At 57.3% G+C, this 17,137-nt stretch overlaps 1 protein-coding gene across 1 annotated transcript in view; it reads right to left on the minus strand.

The window, feature by feature from the left end:
• Window positions 1-17,137, minus strand: part of ZFR2 (zinc finger RNA binding protein 2) — a 43,034-nt gene that overhangs the window by 17,205 nt on the left and 8,692 nt on the right. Inside the window, exons 2-6 of the mRNA XM_030336854.1 lie at window positions 6,580-6,775; window positions 5,490-5,604; window positions 4,808-5,032; window positions 4,465-4,715; window positions 2,172-2,354 (exon numbers count right to left, since the gene is read on the minus strand). Of these exons, the coding sequence (XP_030192714.1) occupies window positions 2,172-2,354; window positions 4,465-4,715; window positions 4,808-5,032; window positions 5,490-5,604; window positions 6,580-6,775 (970 nt within the window). The remainder of the gene's footprint in view (window positions 1-2,171; window positions 2,355-4,464; window positions 4,716-4,807; window positions 5,033-5,489; window positions 5,605-6,579; window positions 6,776-17,137) is intronic.

A 17,137-nucleotide genomic window follows, 5' to 3' on the forward strand; every position in this document is an offset into this window, starting at 1 on the left:
GAGACAGGAAGAACACCTAGGGGGTGTGCAGGGCTGGGAGCCTACGGAGGGGAGAGCGCCGCTCCCACCCCAGCCCCCAGTGACACGCCCCGGGCTCTCCAGCCCCACTCCTTCTAGAAGCTCCTTCCTGCTTCCAGGCCCTACCAGTCCTGCGCAGGCAGGACCTATAACACGTCAACATCCTGTGCTGCCTACGCCCACCCCCCTCCAAATGGCACTGGCTCGGGCTGAAAGGGCCATTTTCTGCAACCCCAGCGCCAGCCCCGGGCCCGGCCCGGACGGGACACGGTGTGTGTGGCGAGATGTGTGGCCAGAGGCCACTGCTAAGATGTCCACGGACACACTCCACCTTCTTCAGGGATGTGTGGACACATCCACGGACACAGATGCACCCGGGATCCGGTCACACCCCATCCTCGGCATCCCCCGCCCCCCCCACCCCCCCCACCCCCCACCCCCCCACCCCCCCCACCCCCCCCCCACCCCCCCCCCGTCAAACGTACTTACTGGGAGGACTGACTACCACCTGCAACGTCCTCACGCCAACTGCCTCCGAGGCAACTGCCCCAACTGCCTCTCCCTCCCTCAACTGCCGTGTTCGCCCCGGGTCTGACGCTCACAGCTCAGACCTGCCCCCGCCCAGAGCTGGCTGCAGGCTCTCCCGGACCCGCAGTACAGCCCACCCTTCCGGGGCCCCAGTTCTCCCGCCTGCACCCCTGCGCGGCCAGGCCTGGGCACCCCCTCCCCCCCCTCCTCCACCTGCTTGCTTCCCCTCCTCCACGGGTCGCTCTTTCCTTTGAGGGGTTTGTGGGTTCCCTCACGCCTTTGAGAGCCTGCCCCGGCTGCGCTGGAGACAAGGCTCTTGAGGAGTGCAGGGGAGAAGACGGTCCCGCGGCGGGGGGCGGGGGGAGGGCCAGCCGTGAGGGAGGGCACCTGGAGGAGGTTCCCTCCTAACCCTCCTGCTCGGTAACCATGCGGCCTGAAGCTGGTTCCCCAGGAACGTCCCCACCCGCCCTCGGCACACGCCCCGTGACCAGAGTCACCTTGCAAGTTACCACCACCACCTGGGAAGGGGGCTGCTTTTCCAGAAGTTCGCTGTGCAGCACGGGAAGAGCAGACCCCCGGGGGAGAGGCAGGTGTGTCCCGACCTTCCCTCAGGTGGGAATCCCATCAAGTCTCTCCATAAGAAGACATACTATGTGCATTCTGAAGGCCGCACAAAAATGCTGATGTTAAGATAGGAATATGGGGCACCTGGGTGGCTCCATCGGTTAAATGTCCAACTTTGGCTCAGGCCAAGATCTCAGGGTTTGTGAGTTCGAGCCCACATCTGCTGACAGCACAGAGCCTGCTTTGGACCCTCTGTCTCTCTCTCTCTCTCTGCTCCTCCCCTTCTCTCTCTCTCTCAAAAGTAAAATACAAAAAAACATAAAATAAATAAAATAGGAATACATATTAAAAGCACTGATGTTAAACAATTTCATATCACTTAAAACATTGCTATTAAAATTGACATTAAAACAGCATTTACAAATTTTTTTTAACGTTTATTTATTTTTGAGACAGAGAGAGACAGAGCATGAACAGGGAAGGGTCAGAGAGAGGGAGACATAGAATCTGAAACAGCTAAAACTTAGCATTTTAGGGGCACCTCTGTGGCTCAGTCAGCTAAGCGTCCACCTTCGGCTCAGGTCATGATCTCACAGCTCGTGAGTGCGAGCCCCGCGTCGGGCTCTGTGCTGACAGCTCGGAGCCTGGAGCCTGCTTGGGATTCTGTGTCTCCGTCTCTCTCTGCCCCCACACCCCCACTCGCACTCTATCTCTCTCTCCAAAATAAATAAACATGAAAAAAAACTTTTTTTAAACTTAGTGTTTTCATCATATTAGTTTAATTTGACCCATTTATCTTTAAAAAGCAGAACTTCAAATGGAACACGTGGTTGATCCCCTCAACACACAAATGCTTATTTCCATAAACACGTAAACACACCTACAGCCCAGAAGGTTCCCTCTGGGGTCCGGGTACGAGGCCCGGGCACTGTTCCATGCTGTTGTCCCACAGGCGGGGTGACTTTAATAGCAGGGAGCTATAAGCTCCTTGCCTTTGGCGGCCGCCCCCTCCAACCCCTTGGCCATGGTGCCACCGGGCTGTCGCCTGGGAGGACTCCTACCTTCTGGTGCTTGGCCCCCCGGATGTGAGCGGCGTAGGCGTCTGCCCCAGTACAGGACACGGCGCACAGGCCACAGCGCAGCTGTGTCTGCGCCCTGCTCGGGCTGCCGTCAGGCCGGGTGCCCATCTTCTGAGCCGCCTGTTTCTTCCTGTGCTTCTGCCCTTCTAGGTGCTCGACGTAGGTCTGCAGGCAGAGAGGGAGAGCGGCCTGAGGGGCGTGTGTGCGGTTCACTCGCAGGGGAGGCGGGGGCCTGTGGCCCCCCTCCCCGTCCACCGGCCACCAAGCCACTTTATTAAACCCCGTCAACAGGCTCAGAAGCTCAGGCCGAAAAACGTAAGGTTTCTTTTTCTTTCTCTTATCTGAAAATCAATAAGCAAGTGTCCTTGAAGAAACACACACGTGGTTTCAGAGGCTTCTCCGAAGGAAAACTCTGGCTGTTCAGCATCTGACCTCGGAAACCACTCAAGGACACACACGACCGCAACAGCAAGGGCACGTCTCCTCGTTGGAGCGCGGCTACGAGGGGTCCACGCGAGGGAGGCTGCCAGGACTCACAGGCCTGAGCCCAAAGGATCTGGCAGCGTCCGGCAAGTGACCAGACTCCTCCCTGGGAATCCTGAGGACAAGGCCGGCCGCAGCGAACACCCCCAGAGTGGGCCCGCTAAACCAACGCGCTCTGACCATGCCAAGGGTCAGCATGCCCTGCAGGGAAGAGATCTCGGGGAAACCCACACGGGCTGGTTCGGGGGCAGGTGGGAAGCGGGGACAGGAGCAGGAGGGGACACTCTCCGGAACACAGGAAACCTGTGAGCATTTACCCAAGCAACAGCAGGTGCACGCGCACACACACACACACACACACACACACACACACACGGTGAAAGCCTTGGGGCAAAGAAGAGTCTAGAAGGACAGAGCCCACGGAGCTGCAGCAAGTATGGCAGCTCAGGCCTGCGATCCCCACGCACCACCGTAGCTAAGCCCCGCGGCTGCCCACAACCCGGGTCTGACCTCTAGCTCCATCGCCACGGCAAGTGCGAGTTCCTGGGTGCCCGGCCCCCCCCTGAGCCCCTGGCCTTCCCCTGACACGGCGAGGTGGTGATGCTGCAGTGGAAGGATAGAACGGCCGGCAGAACACGCTGCAGAGCTCCGAGCTCAAAGCAACAGGACGCGTTTGCAGTGGCCGTGCGGCTACCGGACTCCTCGCCGTAAACGCGTGCGTCGCGTGTGAAGAGAGACAGGGAGACAAAGCAGGGAGGAGTGCTGGGACAGGTCCCTGTGCCCCTGGCTGCACGGCCACCTGGGCCGCCCCAGGGGAGAGAGGCTACGGAGACGGACGCCCGGACAGGCACCAGTACTGCCCTGGCCGCAGGAGGCCAGCTGACGGAGCTCCGCGCACAAGGTGATGGAGTGGCGGGCGGGGCGGGGAAGGGCCAACTCAGGATCCCGACGTGGCTGCGGAGGCGGGAGCCGGCCCAGGCGACAAGGTCACACTGAACAAAATGCACGCACACGTGCCGGTGAAGACAAGCACAAAGAGAGTGCCATGGGGGCACCCGGGGGGGCCCGGTCGGTTCAGCGCCCGACTCTTGATTTCAGCTCAGGTCACGATCTCACGGTTCTGGAGTTCGAGCCCCACGTCGGGCTCCGTGCTGACAGCGTGGAGCCTGCTTGGGATTCTCTCCGCTAGTCTCTCATGAACTCTCTCTCTCTCTCTCTCCCTCTCTCTTGTTCCTGCACGCGTGCACACACGCTCTCTCAAAATAAACTTAAAAATAAATAAAAAGAAGACAAAATTAGCGCATTGTCCTCTGTCAACATGGAGCCCTAGCATCTGACAACCTTTCCAGAGCGCCAGCTGGGTTATCTGTGAGCACGGCCGGGGGGCGTCCCTCTTAGAAAACAGCACACACACACGCACACACAACACACACGCACACGCGCACAGAGCACACACACCCTTGCTCTTGTCCACCAGGCACCCTGCTCTAGGTGCACCTTTGCTCGAGCAGCCCTGCAACGAGGGTGCACCCCACCCCGGGCCTCTCGGAACTGCCGTGGCTGCTCGCAGGAGGGGGTGCTGCCTGCCTCTGCCCGTGCTCCCGCCGCCAGCGGTCAGCGCTGCGCCTGCCCTCGTGTCCTCCACAAGCGCGCCGGAAAGGCAGTTCTGATGCGCCCGTGTCACCGCCAGTTCCGGAACAGGACACCCCTGACGTGTGGCTACCCGAGGCGGCAGGACGGTCCCCAGGAAGGTCCCCAGGGCCTGCTCGGCGGGGGGTGGAGGGCAGCTGACCTGGGGGCCGGCGCAGCTGATCTTGCAGACGTCACAGTAGTGAAGCAGGGGCTGCCTGGGGCCACCCTTGGGTTTCGGGCGCTTTCCGGCCAGGCTGCCGGCAGAACCGGCCCTGGGGCTGTTCCCGGGGCCGCCCCACAGGGAGCCCCTGGGCTCTGGGAGTGGGGGGGGCGGCCGGGGGGGCGGCGGTGAGGGGCGGTGAGGACCGGTTGCCGAGCGCTCAGCCAGGTCACAGCTCGGGTGGCTCGGTCCTAGGAAGCAGAGAGAAAACCCAGACGGGGCGCCGGGTTGGCTGTGGCGCCTCTTCAGGAACGGCCTGTGCGCACACGGAAATGCGCCCTACCTGCGTCCAGGGCAGACGTGGGGCTGTAGGAGGTCGGGGTGTAGGAAGGCAGGGTGGAGACGGAGGCCGCGGGCAGAGCGCTGGCGGCCGGCAGGCAGGTGTCGTTCTCCGTGCAGCTCAGGGCCAGGGTGCTGACTGGCTGTCCTGCGTTAGCGGTGGCCGCCTGCTGCAGGGGCTGTGCTTGGCCGTACCCACCGCCGGGCCAGACACGCGTTCCTTTAGTCCCTGAGGGCAAACAAAACCTCTCTGCAAAGCCACCCCTCTGCCCCCAACCTCCCCCCTCCCAGCAGTGGGAATCCCGGCCCCCCGTAGCCGTGGCAACGGGCTCTCCCGCTGCCTAGAACCAGCATGGTCCCAGGTGCTACTGGCCTTGAACTTCCTGGAAGTCTCAGCTGCAGCTGGAGGCCAGGGCCCCGGCCTCTCCCACCCCTCAAGTCCAAGTCCTCAGCAGAAGCCCCCTCCTTCCAGATCTCCTTCCAGTTCCGCCTCTCTGCTTCTCCATCCTTCTCTCCCTCTCTCTCCTACACGGGCCCGGCCCTAGTTGAGACTTGGGCGCATATTTGAGAAGGCAGCCCTGACGGTCACACGACCCCTGGACCTCCTACGAATTGGGCAAGTTTAAAATGTGGCTCCACGGCGGCTGCTCCCACAGTGAAGCCGGCGGCCCCTTACAGAGGCCCACCTGGCTGGCACGGCACGGCCGAGGCCGGGAGCCGACGCTGGCTGGCAGCGGGCAGGGGATCCTGTTTGTTCTCGTAGCTGCCGGCATCCGTCGCTGGTTCGCGGCTGTAACCGTCCTGCGAGGGGGTTACCCCGGAGAGACACGGAGCGGGGAGAGGGCCCCTCAGGGCAGGGGCAAGGCGTGCCCTCGCCGGCTCCGCACGCGGCTCGGCTCACGTTCACAGTTCCTGAGCTCCGACTCTGACAGGCCGGTTCAGGAGCTGGGGACGCAGTGACCAGCGAGCTGGACGTGGCCGCTCTCGTGGAAATGTTGACATGTGAGGGCAGAAGCGCTGTGGGCAATGCCCAGCCTGAGACAGCTCGCACGGGAGCAGCGCAGGGAGGGTGGTACGTGAGGACGTGGGGACAGGGTTCCCCGCAGGGTCAGGACACAGAGGCCCCCACGTGGAGCCAGCTGGTGGGCTTGCAGAAGACGGAGGCGGTCAGAGCAGGGGACTAGGGGCTGGGGTGACAGCTGGGGCCAGGGACTCGGGGAGGGTCTGGGTGACGTGCAAAGGAGCCTTCGGGTCGTCACGTGGAACAGGACCACAGGCAGGTGAGCGTGAAAGCAGGGGTCAGGAGTGGGCCCTGGGGACAGGCAGGAGCTCGGGGGACGGGCTGCGGGGAGACGCCTCAGAGGCCTTGGGGAAGCAAAGGCAAGGGACAGAGGAAGAGGGCGGAGCCGAACAGAGCGAGCTCTGCCAGCGGGGCGGCCCGTGGTGCCATTTGCTGGAGTTAGAGGGGACGAGCGGTGGGCGGCAGAGGCCCGGGGGTCTGGACCACGTCCGGCACGGGACGTGCTGGAAGTTCCGAGCGGCTGGATCTCCAGGCCCAGAGAAGGGGTCGGGAAGATGGCAGCAGCAGCACCAGAAGTGCCAGATGAGCTCACGCTCGTCCCCGGCTCCCGGTCACAGGCAGGGACAGGAGCGCGGGGAAGGGACGTCTGTGTGCCCGTCTGTCTGCTAGCGCGGGCCACCCGCTGCACGCTCCCACTCAACGCTACCCGCGGCTTCAAAGGTGAGGTGCCAGTGAGAGAGAGGCCGGGCTGGTACCTGGTAGGAGGGAGTGGCGCTGGGCGCTGGGGCAGGCTCCGGGGGCCAGCTGGTGCAGGGCTGGTACCCGCCACACCCCGCCACGCTGACAGGCCCGGGGGGCTGGGCGGCCGCGGGAAACGTCGGGGTCGCAGCAGGTCCCGGGGCGAGGCTGGCTCCGGTGGCGGGGAGGGGAAAAGCCGTCGGAGGCTGGGCGCTGGAACCACAGATAAACACAGGAGCCGGCTGCATCACGGAGTTCTGGGAACGCCCTCGTGGGAAGCTCGTAAGTTCCGTCGGACCCTGAACGTCGGCTGCTCGGGATGCCGACAGTAATTCTGTACTTTCTCTACCTACTAGCCTTTGTTAAGACCTTGCTAAGAGAGCAGGCTTGGTTTTAAGCACTTTTCACGAATTAACACAATGTCATTAACACCTCTGTGCGTTGGGGACCCTCCTTGCCCCCGTTTTACAGGTGAGGAAAACCGAGGCACCGTAAGTGACAAAGTCAGGGCCTGAGCCCACTGGTTGACTTCTCGGCTCATCTGTGCGGGCAGCAAGCTTTATCTGGACATCGACATTCTTCTGACAAAGCTAGACTTGAATGGTATTTTGCAACCAAGGAGCCGATGGATCCCCCAATTATTGAGATACGGAAAATCAGGTAGCACGAAACTAAAAACTCTTAGTCACGAGAATGAGTTTCACTGCCAGCTTGCTCTGCAGGAAGCACAGCACTGAGGCCTTTGTCCACCTCACTCTCCCCTTACTGCCATTGAGAAGGCGCCACTGTGACCACCTGTCCCGTTTCTGAATGAGGAACCTCTGAGGACCCACTGTGACACAGGTCAAGTGCTTGATCCAGACCCAGATCTCTGTGACCCAAGCGCCCCCATCTGCTAAATATCATCCTCAAAGGTAACAGTCCGTTTGTCTGAGAGAAGCAGCATCAGAGGTTTTAGCCAACACCAGTATGGATCACAGAAGGAAGTTGCCGCAAAGCCAGCCGGGAATGAGGCAAGGTGCGTGTGTGTGTGTGTGCACGTGTGTGTGCTCCAGGGCAGGGGGTCCCAAGGACAAAGGCACCGCGGCCAGCACTGCTCGAGCCCCTGGTACTTCCGCACACATTCTGGACCAAAGCCAGGCATGCGGTGACGGCTCCTGTCCCTCTAAGTGGCTTGCTGCCCAGCTGGGACGACACACGGAGTGCCCTCCAGGCCGAGCAGAATGCTGAGCGTCAACCACTCAGAGTAAAGTGCAAAGGTTCCTCGCGGGAGCTGGGGGCCGGCGGAGCCTGGTGCGTCACCCCCACCAGGCACCCGCCCTCTCCTCGCTGGCATCCTGGCAGCCAGAGGGGTCCTCTCACAGTGCCCCCCCCCGCATCCCCTCCTGTCAGATGTCACCTCCTCCAACAAGCCCTCCCCGAGTCAGTCTAGGACAGTGGCAGTACTCTGTCCCCTCGCCCTGCTGGGGTTTTCTTCCCAGTGCCACCCGATCGTCTCTGTCCCTCCCCCGCAGGAACAGCAGCATGTCCCAAGGTCTCTCCCAGCACAGCAACAGCATCGGACACATAGCAGGTGCTCAGTAAATACAGACGCGGAGCGTGAGCTTACAGGCGTCCCCCGGGGCACGTGTGTGGGAAACAGGCAGGTGGGGGCGGCCCCTGCGGCTCCCACCTACAGCACGCTTCTAGATTCGATTGGAGGCAGTGTCCTGGACCCTCCGGTGCCCCCGCGGGCCACTCCCAAGTGCAACGCCACTGTCCAAACAACTCGAAATCCGCAGCTCTACAGCAAAAGTAAAACCCAGCTGGAAGCCAGCCCTCCAAGGTAACCACTTGTTTTCGTCTCTCCCGGGAAAGCAGCAGCACCCTACCCATTAGGAGGAACGTTTCGGTTCAAGTCAGCCACTTGTGAGATTTTTGCTTCTCAGCCTACCGTTTCACAGACTTTCTTGGTCCAAAAGCAGATCAAGTGGATGCCTGACCGGCTCTCTGAATCCCCTCAGTGCCGAGACTTCTTTATCACAGAACGTTTCAAACAAAGAACACGGTGCACGCCGCCGCTGAGGTGTAATAAGCCTTGCTATTTTGCCACATTTGCTTACAAGTTTCTTTCAACAGCGAGAACTCAATCCCCTCCATCAGACCCCCTCCCCTCCCTGCCGGGACTGGCCATGATCTTTGTGCTCTTGCCACATTCGAATTGAGTCTTCATACAGCACTGTCGCTTTCCAATGTTATGCTGTGTGTAAAGCTACGTCCTCATTACTCATGTGACCCTGCAACCCGCCTCCCCCCAACCCCCCAACCCCCCAACCCCCCCCCCCCCAGGCCGTCTGGAAGGAACCCGGATGGAGACAAACACCTGTGCTTCCTTCTTTTCTTTTTTTTTCTTTTTTTTATAAAATGTCTTATTTATTTTTGACAGAGAAAGAGACAGAGCATGAGCAGGGGAGGGGCAGAGAGAGAGGGAGACCCAGAATCCGAAGCAGGCTCCGGGCTCCGAGCTGTCGGCACAGAGCCCGACGCGGGGCTCGAACCCGGGAATGGTGAGATCATGACCTGAGCCGAAGTCGGACGCTTAACCGACTGAGCCACCCAGGCGCCCCAAATGTAGTTTAATTTTAATTAATTTGGGGTTTGAGAGCCACACGTGGCTAGTGGCTACCATGGTGGAAGGCACAGATACAGAACATCTCCTTCATCACGGAAACTCTGATGGGGCAATGCTGCATTAGAAGGCCCCGCCTAGGGGCGCCTGGGGGGCTCAGTGAGTTGAGTGTCCAATTTTAGCTCAGATCATGATCTTGCGGCTCATGGGTTCGAGCCCCACGTCGGGCTCTGTGCTGATAGCATGGAGCCTGTTTGGGATTCTCTGTCTCACTCTCTCCACCCCTCCCCGGCTTGCACTCTTTCTCAAAAATGAATAGACACTAAAAAAATGTTTAAAAAAAGAAGGTCCCACACATCACAAACGCACACACCTTTACTAAGCACACAGGCATCTCTGTCCCCACCTGCTTTTGTGACTAACCCGGTTCAGGCCCTGGGGAGACCGTTCTCCCCACCTCTTGCTCTATGACATGAAAGGAAAATATGGCCTACACACACACACAACAGAATATGATCCAGTCTCCGCAAGGAAGGACGTCCTGCCACCTGCCACCATGTGGACAGACCGTGAGGACACTGTGCACAGTGACAGAAGCCAGACACAGAAGGACATGTCCTGCATGACCCCACTCACAGGAAGTTCCTAGAGGAGTCCTGTCCACAGAGACAGACAGTAGACGGTGGGAGCCCCTGGGGTGGGGGGCAGCAGGGGGCAGGGAGAGTCAGCGCTTCGTGGAAACAGAGTCCCGGTTTGGGGAGATGGAAAGTTCTGGAGCCGGGTGGTGGGGGTGGCTGCACGACAGTGTGTGTGTGCCTGACGCCCCTGAGCTGTGCACTCAGAGATGGTGAGTTTTATGTTGTATTTATCTCGCTACAACAGTAAGAAAAAACAAAGTCATGAGCACTAGCAGTCATTCCCCATCTCGACCCACATGTTTTCCTAACGTTAATAAAAATTTTTAATATTTTAAGAAACTTTTTAGAAACACATGAAAAATTACGTTGCTTTCTCCACGTCTTACACTCACTCAGCATCTCTGGTGAAAATACACCTGTTTTGTACCCTTGGGCTTTACCCACACCTCCTGGTTAGATCCTTACCTCAGCCTTTCTCCATTGGGGTTCCAGCAGAAATGAAGGCCTCACGCCCCCGGGCACCCGTGTGGGTAAGAATGCACACCCCTCTGAGGATCCGTCCCTGCGGGGACTCAGGCTCTGGACGCCACCACGTCATGTGCTCTGCAGTCCAGAGGCAGAAGCCTGACGGGAAAGGGGCCGTGTTCCTTTGCCACGGCTGCCGTTACAGAGGGCCACCGACACAGTGGCTCAAACACCAGATGTTCATTGTCCCACAATTTTACAGGCTGGAGGTCCAAGACGAAGGAGTTGGCAGGTTTGGTTCCTTCCGAGGTATCTCTCCCGAGCGTGCAGACACCGTCTTTTCCCCCGTCCTCACACAGTCGTCCCTCCGTGGGTGTCTGTGTCCTCGCCTCCTCTTACAAGGACAGCAGTCAGACCGGATCAGGGCCCACGTTTGCGACCGCATTTTGACCGAATCACCCCTTTAAGGACCCTCATCTCCAAATACAGTCACATCTGAGTGGGATCTTGGGGTTTAGGACTTCAAGAGATAAATTTTAGGGGGACACAAGTCAGCCCATCCATGACAGCTGCTTCAGGGCATTTCCGTAACAAAACTCGAAAGGACATGAAAATCTTGATTACTGCAAACATCATTCATGCTGAAACTGAGGCACCTAAGAGAAATTTCACAGAATATAGAATCATTTCTGAATTAGTATGTCTTCATCTTATTTAAGACATCCAGGCAGCGCTAGCCCATCAACAGCATGCCGGCACGCGCAAGAAGAAATAAACTCAGTCATCTCTGGTGTTCTGCCAGCCACAAAACCCTTAGCCTCTTTGTTGTTGTTGCTAGAAAGGTATGTTTGTCAGGGTAGGTAGGATAAACATACCGTATGTAACTTTTTGCCAGCTTGGTTTGTAACGTTGCAATATTGAGACATCTGGCGTGCAGGCTTCCGTTCACGCTCTCCTCCTGGGGCCTCCCAAACTTCAAGGCTGATTACCTACTTGTCTGAATACATCACAGCTCACCTGCCTATCTTCCCGTTGGTAGATATTTATATTACGTGTTAGTTACGTGTCGCTGAGTCAAAAATTATCCCCGGTGATGTGGTTTCAAACAGTAATATCTGTCTTCACGGTGTCTGTGGGCCAGGAATTCGGGACTGGCGTGGCTGGGCTCCGGCTCACCGACCTTAGGAGGTTGCCAACTAGACGCTGGCCGGGACGGCATCACTGAAGGCGTGGCCGGGGCAGCGGGCTGTGCGTCTGGGATGTTCCCTCACGCGGTTGGCAGTTCGGTGCTGGCTGTTTGCGAGAGGCCTTGGATCGTCCCGTGCGGGCCTTCCCAGCACTGTGTTCTTACAACGTGGCTACTGGCTTCCGCCAGAGAGAAAACCGAGACGCCAGGGGTGGGGGCGCCCAGGCCGAAACTGGACTTGTCATGGCCCAGCCTCAGAAGTCGATCACACGGCCGAACTCTTGCCACACTCCGTTGGTTAGAAGTGAATCACCGCATCTAACCCACACTCCGGGGCAGAGGGTCAGGCCCTGACTTTTGACGGGAGGAGCATCAGAGAGTTCACGGGCATCTCTTTAAACCACCAAACGTTACTTCCAACGTCTCTGTGCTAAAGCAATGCTGCAAGGCATGTTCCACGGACCTTCTCCATGTGTCTTCTTGTGCCGGCTTCCTGTCCAGCCCGGGTCCCACACCACCTGCCCCCAAGCCCAGCCTACAGAATGGAGCCAGGATGGCTGCCCTAGACCCACCCGTGTCCTTGCTTAACTGTAATGACTTCGTTAGAGGCCCTACCTCCAAATACACTCGCATGGGGGGCTGGGCTTCATATGAGTTGGGCGGGGGGGGGGGGGCACAGTTCAGCCTATAGCACCACCTGAGCATCCTAAAACAGGACAAATCTCGTGATGAGATTTTCTTGGTGACTCCTAATTGCTCACTGCATAAAACCCAGATTCTGCCTCACATCTGAGAGCCCTGAGCTCACCGTCCAGCCTCCTGTCACCCCACACATCCTCTGTCCCTCGGGACACAGGACAGTTTTCCTGTCAGCCCCTGTGCGCCTCTCCCATTTCGTTGTCCACACCTGGCCCTCCTCTCGGCCTGGTGGGCTGCATCCGAGCCCCACCCACCCAAATCCCAGTCACCCTTCCCTGCAAGGCCTCTTCTGGCCTTGGGAGAGGCCGGGGTCGGGGGGGGGGCGGCGGGGGGGTTCCCACTGATGGCCGGGCGGCTGGCACACCCACCCTTCTTCCTTCAGGGCTCTACAAACACTTAAAGTGGGGCTGTGCAGAGCAGTCAAGGGTAGTAAATGTTTGGTGACAAATATCAAAGTGCTGGCTGTGACCCAGAAAGGGAACACTAGGCCCGCCTTATCCTGAACAACCCCACGACACCATGAGGACACCTGTTGGTGTTTATGGTCTGAGAGGATGGAGTGCCACCTTGCTTTTATGTAGCTAAGCGAGCCCCACAAAGAAGTGGGAGCGTGGGGTGCCCCGTCGGACTCAGGGAGGGCACACGCATCTCACACCCACTCTCAGGAGAGACCCGGCAGAGCCCAGGTGGAGAGCCATAGGGAGAAAGGAGAGGGTTTTAAGCAAGGTTTGACAAGCGACAGCCACATCTGCCCACTGCCTGCTTCTGTGTGGCCCACAGCAGAGTGGTTTTCCCGTTTTTAAATGGCTGGAGAAAGTGAAAGGAGTGGCGTTTCACGACACGTAACAATCATGTGAAATTCACATTTGAGTCAAAACCTGAAGTTCCAATGGCACACGGCCGCACCCACTTGTTCGCGTCCTGTCCTGCAGTGGCTAGAGACCAGCAGCTGCCACGGACACAGTGCAGCCTGGAACGGGGACTGACTCTTTGCGTCCCAGAATTTGGATGTGGAAACCCCACCCCTCCGTGCGACAGCGTGAGAGGCAGGGCCTTTGGAGGATTCAGATTAGATGGCGTCATGAGGTTGGAGCCCTCGTGAGTGCCCTGGAGTCACAGGGGAGATCGCTTCCCCGTCCCCACGTCCTCCGTGCAAGGGCCTTGCGTCCGCAGAGCCCAGCCCCGCTGGCTCCCTGGCCTCAGACGCCCAGCCTCCACAAGCGGGGGATGTGTTCCCACTGCTTACAGGCGCCACCCCTCCCCCTCCACGGTGCTTTGTTACCGCAGCCTGAACTCAGATACACGGAAAGCTGGAAGTATTTACTCTCTGGCCATTTACTCAAAAGGTTTGCCGCTTCCTGGCTTAAAACAGCAATTGCTTGGGGCACCGGGGTGGCTCAGTCGGAGAAGCGGAGAAGCGTATGACTTCAGCTCGCGTCACGATCTCGTACCTTTTGAGTTCGAGCCCAGCATCGGGCTCTGTGCTGACAGCTCAGGGCCTGGAGCCTGCTGCAGATTCTGGGTCTCTGCCTCGCTCTCTGCCTCTCCCCCCACTTGTGCTCTGTCTCTCTCTCTCTCTTTCAAAAATAAACATTCAAAACAAATTTTTTTTTTTAAAACAGCGATCGCTTATTTCACTTGTGACTGCGTAGGCTGGGCCGCCTTGCATCTGAGGTCAGCGGCAAGCAGGCAGGCTACTCCTAGAGGGCGGCTGGCTATCGGATGGACACTGTGGCTCCTCCACCTCCAGGGCCAGCCTTGGGTCCTTCATGCGGCAGCGTTCCCGAGGTGGCAGGGACCTGGGCAAAGGTTCTAGAGGCCAAAGTCCAAGACCGAGGTGCTGGCAGGTTCCATGTCTGGTGAGGGACGGTGTGCTGGGTCACGCCACACACTGCCATCCTCTTACTGTGTCCTCACGTGGAGGGCGGGGCGAGGGCACTCATCCCATTCGTGGGGGCTGCACCCTCATGACCTAACCCCTCCCCAGAGGCCCCACCTCCTAATACCATCACCCTGGGAAGTAGGTTTCAGTTCGGAATTTGGGGGGGAGGGGTCAACTACGGCTGTATCACTCCCACTGCTGTCTGTTAACAAGACAAGGCACAAGGAAGCCCAGGTTCAAGGGCCAGGGAGCCCAACGTCATTTCTAGATGGGACGAGCTGCCAGGTCATGGCGGACAAGTGAGGACGTGAGAAGGAATGAAGGACAGGGACATTTTGGCAGCCAATCTGCCACACTTAGGAGACCAGTGAGCAGGAACACAGCTCACGGGAAAGAACCTCCACAGGCCCGGCCCGTAGGGAAGCCGAAATCCAGAGGAAGGGCCCTCCCCTGGGGTGATGCCACCCCTAGGGAAGGTGGAGTGATGCTGGGGACACCTGAGGTTGTCACGACCGGGGGTGCTCTTGGCACGAAGTGAGATGCCAGGGAGGCTGCTCCACACCCCACAGTGCCCACCCCAGAGTGACCACCCCGATGTCAAAAGTGCTGCTGGTAAATTCAGACCCGCAAAAACGGGTGAGGACACCACAGCTTGGGGGCTGGCGACTGGCCTAGCACTTGGGCAGAAAAGCAGCCAACGGGGCAGCAGAGACTTGCCTCTCCCACCCAGACCCTCGCCACGGGTCCAAAGGAAGAGCACCCCACACTCCTCAGGCTCCCCTTCATGGAAGGCCTTTGGTCATCTCATCCTCTCCCAAGTTCTAACAGCTTTTTTTCTGGCTCCTTTTAAGAAGCCGGCGAAGCTGGGACTTCCTCCCCTGTGGTTCCTTGGAAATGCCATTGTGCCTGCGATCCCCTGGGCTTCACAGGCCCCAGTTAAGAGTCCCTGCTGGGACGGGTGCACCAAAAAGCAGTCGTTGGGGTGAAGTGGCAAATTTTACGTGGACCTGTGTGATGTGGCATGTCCCTCTGTCTCGGGAATTGTTTTTTTTTTTTTCTCTTTTTTCTGCCGCGTGTGTGGTATTTTTTTTTTTTAATTTTTTTTTCAACGTTTATTTATTTTTGGGACAGAGAGAGACAGAGCATGAACGGGGGAGGGGCAGAGAGAGAAGGAGACACAGAATCGGAAACAGGCTCCAGGCTCTGAGCCATCAGCCCAGAGCCCGACGCGGGGCTCAAACTCACAGACAGCGAGATCATGACCTGGCTGAAGTCGGACGCTTAACCGACTGCACCACCCAGGCGCCCCGTGTGGTATTTTTTTTAATTTATTATTTTTTTAATTTACATCCAAGTTAGTTAGCATATAGTACAACAATGATTTCAGGAGTAAATCCCTTAATGTCCCTTATCCATTTAACCCATCCCCCCCTCCCATAACCCCTCCTGTTTGTTTTTCATATTTAAGAGTCTCTTATGTTTTGTCCCCTTCCCTGTTTTTATATTATTTTTGTTTCCCTTCCCTTATGTTCATCTGTTTTGTCTCTTAAAGTCCTCATATGAGTGAAGTCATGTGAATTCTGTCTTTCTCTGACTAATTTCACTTGGCATAATACCCTCCAGTTCCATCCACATAGTTGCAAATGGCAAAATTTCATTCTTTTGATTGCCGAGTAATACTCCATTGTATATATATACCACATCTTCTTTATCCATTCATCCATCGATGGACATCTGGGCTCTTTCCATACTTTGGCTCTTGTCGATAGTGCTGCTATAAACACGGGGGTGCACGTGTCCCTTCAAAACAGCACACCCGTATCCCTTGGGTAAATGCCTAGTAGTGCAATTGGTGGGTCATAGGGTAGTTCTATTTTTAGTTTTTTGAGGAACCTCCATACTGTTTTCTAGAGCGGCTGCACCAGCTTGCATTCCCACCAGCAATGCAAAAGAGATCCTCTCTCTCCGCATCCTCGCCAGCATCTGTCGTTGCCTGAGTTGTTACTGTTAGCCATTCTGACAGGTGTGAGGGGGTATCTCACGGTGGTTTTGATTTGTATTTCCCTGATGATGAGTGATGTTGAGCATTTTTTCAGGTGTCGGTTGGCCATCTGGAGGTCTTCTTTGGAGAAGTGTCTATTCATGTCTTTTGCCCCTTTCTTCACCGGACTATTTGTTTTCTGGGTGCTGAGCTTGATAACTTTTTTACAGATTTTGGATACCAACCCTTTATCTGACGTGTCATCTGCAAATATCTTCTCCCATTCTGTCGGTTGCCTTTTAGTTTTGCCGATTGTTTCCTTCGCTGTGCAGAAGCTTTTTATTTTGATGAGGTCCCAGTAGTTCATTTTTGCTTTGGTTTCCCTTGCCTCCGGAGACGTGTTGAGTAAGAAGTTGCTGCGGCCAAGATCAAACAGATTTTTGCCTGCTTTCTCCTCAGATTTTGATGGCTTCCTGTCCTACGCTTAGGTCTTTCATCCATGTCGAGTTTGTTTTTGTGTCTGGTGTGAGAAAGCGGTCCAGGTTCGTTCTTCTGCCTGTCGCTGTCCGGTTTTCCCAGCACCACTTGCTGAAGAGACTGTCTTCCTTCCTGGGATCTTCTTTCCTGCTTTGTCAAAGATGAGGTGGCCACACGTTTGTGGGCCTGTCTTGTGAACCGTACCAGGTTCTTTTTGCCATGGCATGGACCTCTCTGCGTCCTCACTCAGGCACCTCCATAGACAGAAATCCTACAAGCACAAATGAGACATTCCCTTCAAGCAAGATGGCAGAGAAGAGAGGCCGAGGCTTCTGCATGAGGACTGGGTTGGAGTCAGACAGGTTTCAAGATTAGGAACTAGGAGGAGAGCCACAGCCCAGGGGGACGGGCATGGCACCAGAGCCAGACCACCTGACTTCCAGTCCCAGCTCTGCTCACTGGGGCCTGGAGCAAGTCACTTACTCTCTCCTACCCTTGGTTTACTAGCCTGTAAAATGGGAACACGCACCTCTTGAGATGGCGGGACAATTAAATAGGAGCTCATGTGCTATAGCACCTGGCACAGTCAGGGGCATAAAATGCATTCTGGGGTTGCCAGATCGGATTTTTTTTTTATTT

This window comes from Lynx canadensis, chromosome A2, assembly GCF_007474595.2.
Source record: "Lynx canadensis isolate LIC74 chromosome A2, mLynCan4.pri.v2, whole genome shotgun sequence".
Taxonomy (NCBI): Eukaryota; Metazoa; Chordata; class Mammalia; order Carnivora; family Felidae; genus Lynx; species Lynx canadensis.